Source organism: Callithrix jacchus, chromosome 3 (assembly GCF_049354715.1).
Source record: "Callithrix jacchus isolate 240 chromosome 3, calJac240_pri, whole genome shotgun sequence".
Taxonomy (NCBI): Eukaryota; Metazoa; Chordata; class Mammalia; order Primates; family Cebidae; genus Callithrix; species Callithrix jacchus.
This window is the reverse complement of record NC_133504.1, coordinates 86,614,296-86,623,848: the sequence shown is the minus strand read 5'-3', so window position 1 is coordinate 86,623,848 and position 9,553 is coordinate 86,614,296. Positions and strand designations below refer to the sequence as shown.

At 46.2% G+C, this 9,553-nt stretch overlaps 1 protein-coding gene across 1 annotated transcript; it reads right to left on the bottom strand.

Moving 5' to 3' along the window:
- Positions 1-296: 296 nt before the first annotated feature.
- LOC118152023 (uncharacterized) lies at positions 297-9,109 on the bottom strand. Its single transcript, XM_078366069.1, has 4 exons — positions 9,101-9,109; positions 8,313-9,005; positions 7,840-8,027; positions 297-2,693 (listed from the first exon to the last, which is right to left on the bottom strand). Exons 1-4 carry the CDS (start codon positions 9,107-9,109, stop codon positions 2,663-2,665), a joined length of 921 nt encoding a protein of 306 aa, XP_078222195.1. The 3' UTR covers positions 297-2,662.
- Between the last annotated feature and the right edge of the window lie 444 nt (positions 9,110-9,553).

The window sequence follows — 9,553 nt, the reverse complement described above, 5'->3', positions numbered from 1 at the left end:
CCCAGCCTGGGTTAAGTCTTTTCTGTTGTTTTTGAATTTATATTTTTAATTTCTTAGGTTTTTCTGTCCCTAACTATAAGAATAAATAATAACTTTGTCCATAATATATTTTGATATACTATATTTTACTATAAATTGTGACCAGTGAAATTTTAAAAAAGCATAAAGAAAGGGAGAATTGGACATGATAATCTCTTAGCTAGTAAAATGACATTAGACAACTGCGAGCTGGAAACTTCTGTCATTGATATATCTTCCACCCTTTTGTATTTCCCTTACCACACATATTCCCCAAATCAGATTTTTAAAAAACTTCTTTATTTTAATAACACATTAGGAAATATTAAAATTTGTTCCATATATTATGAACCCTGATCATGATTCATCATCCTAAAACTGCTGTGATGTAGGGAAGATGCTGGCAGTGTTTAAAAACATTATGATGGAATTTCTGCTATAGAATTCTTTTACATGTCTAGTTTGTTGGGGAAAGGATTAGAAATTAATTAGAATTAATCTGAGATTTAATTTATGCCAATTCAATAGATTTTAATGTCTTTGAACTTTTATTTTTGTGAAAAAAGATTTTAATTGTAACATTTGGTCAATAGGCATTTATTGAACATCTACTCAATTACAAGGTATTGTGCCAAGCCACCACAAGAAGCTAAAAAAAATGACCCACAAAATCTTAACTTATAATAAAACACCCCATATAGTAATTGCCAAAGGAGTAATATGGATGAAAGTTAGTTTGGAAGTATGGGAACAATAAGTGACCAGAAATAAAATGAAAAAGTAAAAAGGGAGAGAGTCATGAGATTAGAATTACCTCTAGAGATTTTGGAAGAAGTTAGAAAGGAAAAGAAGGAGCCAAAGGAGGGTGAAATAGGGCAGCTCTTCTGTGGAGTAAAAGATATGTTTCAACCAAGTTCTAATCTAATGAGTTGCAGGATGATAATGAAGGTGTTTCTCAATTGTACAAGGAGAGAAATCACAATAAAATTCTGCTGAGCCAATAAAAAGAGGATTTAGCAGAAGAAAAACAAATGCGTTTTCATGAAAGTTTAGCACATAAACTTTTCAAAGGACTGTTTCAGTGTTTTCTTGGAACACATAAATTTGACAATGTAGACAAGTTCACAGATGGTAGTTTTAGGGGAGGAGGAGCTTTCAAAGTGAGAATGGCAAACTAAATGGAGATTTCCCACTTTGGTGGCCATAATGCCAAGCGGCATATTGCCTGGGTGAAATAATTCTGCTCACTCACTCTCCCAATGTCTCTGGCATGCAGTGAGGCTTTATTAAAGAGTGTGCACAGTCCTTCTTGCACTCTGAAATGCTAAGGTATGCAATATTGCATGCTTTACTTATTCGACCTGAAACTTTTATTGTTCATAGAAGCACTCCGTATTCATAAGTACACATGGTTTACAGGTAGACTCTTGACTGAATAAAACATGTATCATATCTGGAAAAGTGAATGCTACAAACAATCTGAAGCCTTAATTCAAAAGAGAGGGAGGATAAGCAGGGCTTAATTCAGGAGCAGCCAAAGTTCTGGGGAGAGTCACCTGATGCAGAAGAAGGGCAAGAAGAAGGTAGAAAATAAAGGGAAGGTAAAGAAAAGGAATGGAGAGAGAAACTTAGATTTCTCTTGTCCATGAAGTTATGTTAATAGCTATTCGTAATCCCCCATTCCCTGACAAGGCATTTTATGTAAATGCAGAGTCCAGCAGATTTTGGGTTGCCAGGCTGCTCCAGCCATGGTGGCCTTATCCTCTCTCCACCTCCATGGTGGCACCCCACCCAGATTCCTTTCTTGTCAAACTTGTTTCCAGTCACCCAAGCCCTCTAGTCTGTGACCTCTTGGTCAAACTGTCTGTTTCCCAGGACACAAATAGATCGAGGGTGTCAGATAACATGGTAATTTGGTGGGGGAGAAGAGGGTTTGAGTGAACACTGCAATATCCTTTAGAATACTCTTTTCCCCAACTACTCAGACCCTTGAAAGTAAATACCCTTTCCCCACTTACATTTCGGTAAGTCACTGAAAAACAACTGAGTGTGTGATTCATACTTCTTTGTATTTATTTGCCTCGATGCATTCATTGTCTCTCTAGAGCTAATTTAGTGGAACATTTGAGTCAATTCTATTTTTTTGGGAGGGAGTGTGGAATAACATCAAGTTTGGTGCTGACAAAGTTGAGCTGTATCACTCTATAGGAATGACATAGAGCATTGTGTGCACTGACGTTAGAGCAGTGATACTGCATGAAGTGATGAACACTCTGTAACCACATCTTAAACAGAAAGCCATTTTCTTTGAGAATGAACTGATTGGTGATGTCCAATTAATATACATACACAGCACTTGCCACATTGTTGATGCCTGCTGACACTCTGGAAAGTCTTGTTTACTCCATGTTTGCTGCCACCCTCCATCCCCTGCCAGAAATTCGCAGGATCTCTATACAGGCTGTGAACACACTGAAGTAGAAGCAGTGACCTTTGAAGAAGCCAGGATGTGACCTCAAGAGTAATGCAACGATGCAGAGTTCTCAGCAGACATGCACACCATTGCTACTTTCTCATACCCGTAAGTACAGAGATTTCAGTGACTGCTCTCAGCAAAACTTCCGTTTCAAAAAACAAGTCAGAGTTAGGGTCCAGGTTGAGGCGGAGAGTGCCATCTGTTAAAAAATAATATATAAAATAATAATAACAAGGTTATAATGAGTCAGGCATGCATTTTAAATAAAACCATTTTGGATAAGAAAAAAGTTTCCTTAAGAGGTACAAGAATTTGCAGGTTGGTTGGCAATTCCTGAAAGCCCTAATAACATCGCATCTCCCTTTTGCCTGCACGGAACTTATCTCTTTTCTTCAGTGGGGGAGGGGGAGCAGAGGTTAGACAGAGGGAGAGAGACAGAGATACAGAAACAGAATCATCTTCCTATTCAGGAATTTGCTGAGTGCCTCAGTCAGTAACGTTTCCAGGTGAGGGAACAGGAACTTAGGATGTGCACTGTCTTGAATTCTTCCTTCAGCTCTGTTATCTTCTGGTAAATTCTGTATATTTGACTGGGCACGTGGGCCTAGCACATAAGTCAGTGCCGATGTATTTTACTTTGCATTACTTATGTTTAAAGAAAAAAACAAATAAGTCAGAGTTGGAAAGAGGCAGGGTCTGGACCAGTTGCGGGTGGGATCGGATGGGAGCCTAGGATTTCAGCTCTACCACAAGCCAGGACTTCTGCCTGGTCTCAGGCCGAGGGCCAGGTCGGGCGCCGGTTGCACCGCCCACCGCACGCCTCCCCTCCCTACTCAGGCCCTGGTTTCGGGGCTCTTGCTGCCACTCCCAACCCTCTAAGCCCTGCCTCTCGGGATTCCACCCCGGGCGCCAGGGATGGCAGCAGCACGACAATTCTCGGCCTTGTGGGCAGCCGCTCCTCCTAGACTCCAGCTTTTCCTCATTAACCTTTATAAGAGACGAAAAGCTGTTGGAGACCATTCTCGAGTGTGAGAGGAAAGGAAATTCTCTTGCGTTAGAAGACCTGAACCTCAAGCTCCGCAAGCAGAACGGTTGGCTCGGTCACCCCCATCCCTCCAGCACCCCTTGTGTCCTCCGCTGCCTGCTGCTGAACGGTCCTTGGAAAGTGGCCCCCAGAAGAGTCGGTACATTGGGCCAGGGACAAGGCTGGGGCTGCTTTAGGTTCAGAGCTCTCTATAGGTCCTTTCTCCAAGGACTGGATAGATGATTCATTTTTATACGTAACGTTTTACCCCAGTCTATAGCCACAGCCGGTTAATGTTCAACCCCTGGGCTTCAAGAGGCAGCTCCAAGGAGGCAGGCAGGCATGACCCATTCAAGGTATATGGCTGCCCGGGAGTGAAGGCGTGGAGGCCCGAGAAAGGGTGAGAAGGGGATGTGACGGGGGCTCCTCCGGCCCTGGACTCCCTGGGTGGACTAGAAGAGAGCAGAGACATGGTCACAGCTGTGGCCCAGCCTGGCGCGCGATCTTTGGAGGAGCAGCGACAAGGCCGCGCCAGAGCTGAGCCCAGACCGCACACGGGGCGGCCAGCCAGGCTGCGAGCTGCGCTTGCGGGGGGCGTCCGGAGCGCTGGCGCGAGGGCCGGCGCTTTGCCCCAGCGGGACCCCGGGGGCAGTCGGTGCAGCTCGCGGGTGGGGGCTGCGATGCCCTGCCTGGGGCTTCCGGCTAGGGACGTTAGCGGGAAGTGGGGGTGTGGTGGCAGCTGCAGAGTAGATCCCGCTTTTGTTGTCCAGAGGGACATGCAAAATTCGAGTGCCCGGGCCGAGAGGGCGACCCGGAGGTGCGTAGGTGGCCCTCCGGGTTCCCGCTTCTCTAAGTGCGTCTGAAACTACCGTCAGGGTAAAGGGAGGCAGGCAGCACGTCTTACCAGCGCCTTTCCACCATATTATCGGCCAAAAAAAAAAAAAAATGAACATTAAGATAAAGCAGCTGTTATAGTCAGTGGAAAGCGGTAGGATGAGGTTGTAACCGAACCACGGCGTAGACGGCCAATGAGGTCCTAAGAAAAGCCGCACCTGGGGGTAAGTTCAGGTGGAGCGGCTGCACCACGGGTCTTTCTAAGAGCAGGGCCGCGTGCCCCCCAGGGAAATCATGGGTCCAAAATGTTCTGGTCACCTGTCCAAACATCTCCTGGCGCATGGCGGATGGACAAGCTTGCCAAGCCACGCAGGGAAAGGAGGCTCCGGGATGAAGAGTTTCGCGCCGGGAAGCTGTAGCCTAGAGCTGCAGCCCAGCATTTGCAAGAAGTTCCTCTCCTTCTTCTTCTTCTTCTTTTTTTCTCTCGTGTCAGAGAAACAGATAAACAAGACACTGTCTCATCAGATAAGAACATCTCCCTCGACTTCATAGATTTCAAGAGGTATCTGGAGAAGCTAAGGTCAGGAGTGTCCTGTGAATGAACAGCGCCCCAGGCCCAGCGCCCACAGAAGAAGGGTTCTATTTTACTTTACTTTGCTTGATCGTATTTTATTTCCAACAAAGTAATCTGTAGTCTGCAGCCTTAGGCTCTGACAGGCAAAGCCCATTTCTTAGCGCTGGGGATGGCGTGCAGGGTCTCCACCTCTGAATACTGTGGTGTCCCCTCTTTCCCTACAACCCCCCATCCCCATCCCTTTAGCCTGCACACAGCGGGATGAAGCTGTCGGGGAGACTCGGGGCCAACCAAATGCAGGCACCAAATGAAACGACGCCGAGAAGGCCCCGCAGTCATCCAGGAAGACAGAGAAAGATGCCATTGGGCGCAGAAAGTTCCACTGGGCGCAGCAAGCCGTTCCCCACGCACACTCCCCTTGATACCTGCCCAGGGAAGCAGAAGCAGTTTCGAGGGCTGAAACTGACACAGACAGAGTGGGGAAACGCGCCCAAGAATTGGGCTGCTACTAGTCTGAGTCCCAAGTCACATTCAATAAGCTGCCCACTGCTTTCTTGGGGACAGCAGTGATGGTTCTAGGTCTCATCTTTCCGGAGCTACGAGGATAAAGTTTCTTCCTAGGACTGTGGGCAAGGGGATCCCGCACTGCTGCAAACTGTCAGCAGAGGCAGAGAGGCTTCGCTATATCTGGAAAGAGGAAGCATTGGCAGAGGGAGTCTCTGGGCTATGGAGAATCCACCCCATGCCTTAGTGTGGGTACATCAGTCCCAGCATCAGCGGGCCATTTCCTCAGTTGCATGAATCGGGGAGAAAACCAAACCAAACCAAACCAAACCTCGGCTGGGGACAAAGAAAACAGGAGAGGGAGGGTATGGCGGAGAAAGAGAGAGAGAGCAAGAGGGAAGGCAAAAACCTTAAACATTTTTTTTTTTTTGCCGGAAGACTAGAAGAACTAGGTCTGGAAAGATCCGTCAAAGTCCAGGGGTGCAGACACACCCCCCACCCAGGGAGAGTCCTGGGAGTCTGCACTTCTGTTAGTCCTTCTGAAGGAAGGAAATTTAAAAAGCACCCCCCACTACCACCCAAAAGTAAACACTTTTACCATGTAGTCATTACACGTTTTTGATTTTTTTTAAATTGTAAGGTATTTAGATGGCTCTATTAGCCATTCTTCTGCAGAGTAACTTAAGCTTCAAATAGCTCCTGTTTTCCACAACTATCTCTGAACCGTTAGCAATGCATTGCTACAAAAGGAGTAGAAATGATTTTTAAAGGTAATTAGAGTTAAATATATCTTCAATGGGATAGTTCATTTCTTGCAGGATTTCTCTAATCTTCAAACAAAATCTAAAATCAACATTTACATTTTAAAAATGCATAAAATACTCAGCACAGAAGTGAATGACTTTGTGTCTTTTCAGACACAAAGTCAACAATGAGAAGCCCTCCCTTTGGGGAGGGGGCAGGGAAGGGTGGGAGGGGCCAAGGATGATACATTTTTAAGATTAGAGTAAAATTTCCCTGGTTTCATTTGCTAGAACCTGAAAAGGTAAATCGATTAGTGTTTACAATGGTGGTTCTATTTAACACACTTAAGAATAAGAACAATAACAACAAAAAACAAACCAAAAAACCCTCAAATTGCCATTTCCTCAAGTTCAGTTAATGCAATTGTTTGGGAGGCTGGGGAAGAAAAGCTATGTAAAAAAAAATCCTTCTGGAAGTCTGCTACTAGAAATTCCTCTTGTTTACTTCCAGACTTCTCCTTCAGTCAGCCACGTTTCTTGCTTCCCGGTGTACTTAGATTAACTGCAGTTCGTCAGGGGGTTTATAAATCAATCAATAGGGAGTCTATATTCATAAAGGTCTCTGATCTAATTACAACCCCTCCTTTTTCCCCCTCTCTAAAAAAGTTAAATCGCGGAGCCAGGGACTCCCGGGGTAGCTCCGTCGACTGTGCGCGGCTGGAGGCTGGGGAGCCCCGGCGACGGCGTCGGGGGCGCCCGTGGATTAGGATGTGGATTGCAGGACAGATCTTTGTTTGGTCACATTCGCGACAGGGATGGGGGAAGGGTCGTCCTCCTTCGAAGTCGCGCTGGATTTTTATAGATTCGCCTTAAAAGGGCTCACTGCTCTTCACAGGGTTAATTTATAAGGCTTTCGAGGAATATTAGGACTTTCAAGAAGCTGTTTATTTTTTCCATTAATTTTTTTGTTACATTCCTAACCACCACCTCTACACCCCCGGGCTTCAGCTTTTAATTGAAAGGGGGTGGGGGTGAGAGAAAAAGCAGGGCAAGGAGGCGAAGAGGATTTGCCTTCTAATCAAACTGCTTATTCGGCCCAGGCTCTCGCGCATATTTTTAAACATTAAAATTCTAAGCAAGTCGTAAGCATTGAAATTCAGATTTAGGAACTGGGAGGAAGTTTAGACAATCATGGGCTCTATACACCTTTTCCCAGGTCTCCACCAATCTGAAATCTGTATTAGCGGAATGAAGAATTTGGGGCCTTGGAAATTTTTAAAGTTTACTTTTTTTTTTTTTTTTTTTTTAAATAAAGCAAAACCCGAGGATAGGCCAAATACACCGAGAGAAGAAAAGGTGCCTGCCAGTAACAGGTGGCGGTGGTGGGGACAAAGCCCCTAGACGGCGGATCGCCTGCGCGAGGTTCCTGCCCAAAGGTCTGGCGAACCTCTGGGTGATCAAGCAGCGGGGCGGCGGTGGACTGAGGCCAGTGAGGCCTGGGCTCCTCCCGGCCCAACCTCGAGCTCGCCATTTTTGAACTCAAGCGGGGGAGGTTGGCCCTCATGCTATAGATTACGTTAAAGGTTTCTTTAAGCACTTTAATACACAACTAGCTCAGAAATCATTAAGAGACCTAGAGAAGGAGAAAAAATATCCTCACACTCACCGGTAATAAGTGTTGACATGCAGCAAAAATCGATTGAGTGGAACCGAGGTGGTGGATGTAGCGACGGCTGGAAAGGGTCCCGCGCAGGGGCGGGAGGGGCGAGGGGACTGACTGCACCGGCTCTGGGAGCTAGGTTTCTCTCGCTGGTCGGGAAAAGGGGCTGCGGAAAGTGGCAGGCGGCCTGCGGGCTACCGGGGATGGGAGTGGGGGCAGAACGCGTGAGAGAGTAAAATTATTCCTTTTGGAAGTCTAAGGGAAAGGAGCTGAGGTGAGAGAAATGGCCTTTCTTAGGTCCCAAGTCTCCGCCCCCAGCCTGCACCACTCAAGTCGGGAAGTGACAACTCTTTCTAAACCACGACTTCCATTTTTTGTTTCCTGCACATTGATTTATTTCCTCGCGTTGTCCTATTTCAGCAATCAAACTGGACCGAGATCTACCTCCTTTACCCAGAGCTCCCAAATCACTCACCAACCTGCAGGAGACGCAAATCCTCCCGGCAGGTCTCGTTAGCGCTTCCAGCCCCCATCCCCAAATCCTCTCTTCTGGCTCCTTCCCTCCCTTCCCACTGGTGCTCCTCCCCGCCCCCTATCCGGCGGAGGCGCGGAGAGGCCGGGACAGACCGGCCCTGCGGCTCCAGAAGCCAAAGTCCGCCGGTGAGGACCGTTTTCCTCTCCACTGCTCTCAAGTGAACAACAAGGACTGAGGTGACCCTCGTCCAAAGGGCTTTTATCTGCCCCCGACGGCTGCGTGATCCCTCCGCAAGTCGGAGGCAGAGGCAGAGCTTTAAAAAGGAAGAAAGCAAGAAAGTTAATGTGCGTTTGAGTACTGATTTCAAATCTGGGACATTATCTGCGATCTCTTTAAGTGGCAGCAGCAGTTTCTTGCAGAACAAAGACTCACTGTATGAGCTCCAAAAGCTTCTAGGTAAAGTTTCATTCAGACGAAAGCAACTAAGGCGCGAAAACAATGATATTCTCGGCTCCAGAAAATCGGCGGCTACTTTTTGCTCTAAGTTCCTCACCCTGGTGTTTGTCCTCGCCCACTCTGAGTGTGCGCGGAGTTGATAAGAATAACAAAAGATCTCAGCACAGGCCTCCCCCCAACCCCACAAAAATCCTACTAGCGCCACGACGATGAATTCTTTGGGACTAAGTGGTATTTGCTTCTATTTGTTATGAAATCAAATTTCACATTTTTTCAAAGATGAAAATCGCCGATAAAGAAGGATTGGGTGCTTAAAGTTGCTTTAAACACTCACACCGAACTCATTCCCTATTTAGATGTCAGAGGATGGGAGGGAGGGCCAGGGCTGTAATTCATCTTGATTTGCTTCATTGTCCTGCAGTTTGCAAACTATAATCCTGTATAATTTCAGGAACAAGCAGGTTTAAAATTAATGGGTCAATATTATTTAAAACAAAACACCGGGAGCATGACCTTTGCCTCAACTACATATTGCTCGACAAGACTCAGGAAACTCCACTCTAACCTCTCAACCCCTGGGCTCTTTGAGAAACTGAAGGGCTGTAGTTATTAGAAATCGTCTTTGTTTCTTTTAATGTCTCCAAAGGATTTGGAAATAGTAATGCAATATAACATGAAGGATCTCTCTACTTAAGCCTGAAAGATAAACGTGGAGGCCTAAATATTTTGAACTGGAGGTGTTTCCTTGTAAATTTATTATAGATGTATTCCTCCTGAGAGAAATGTATA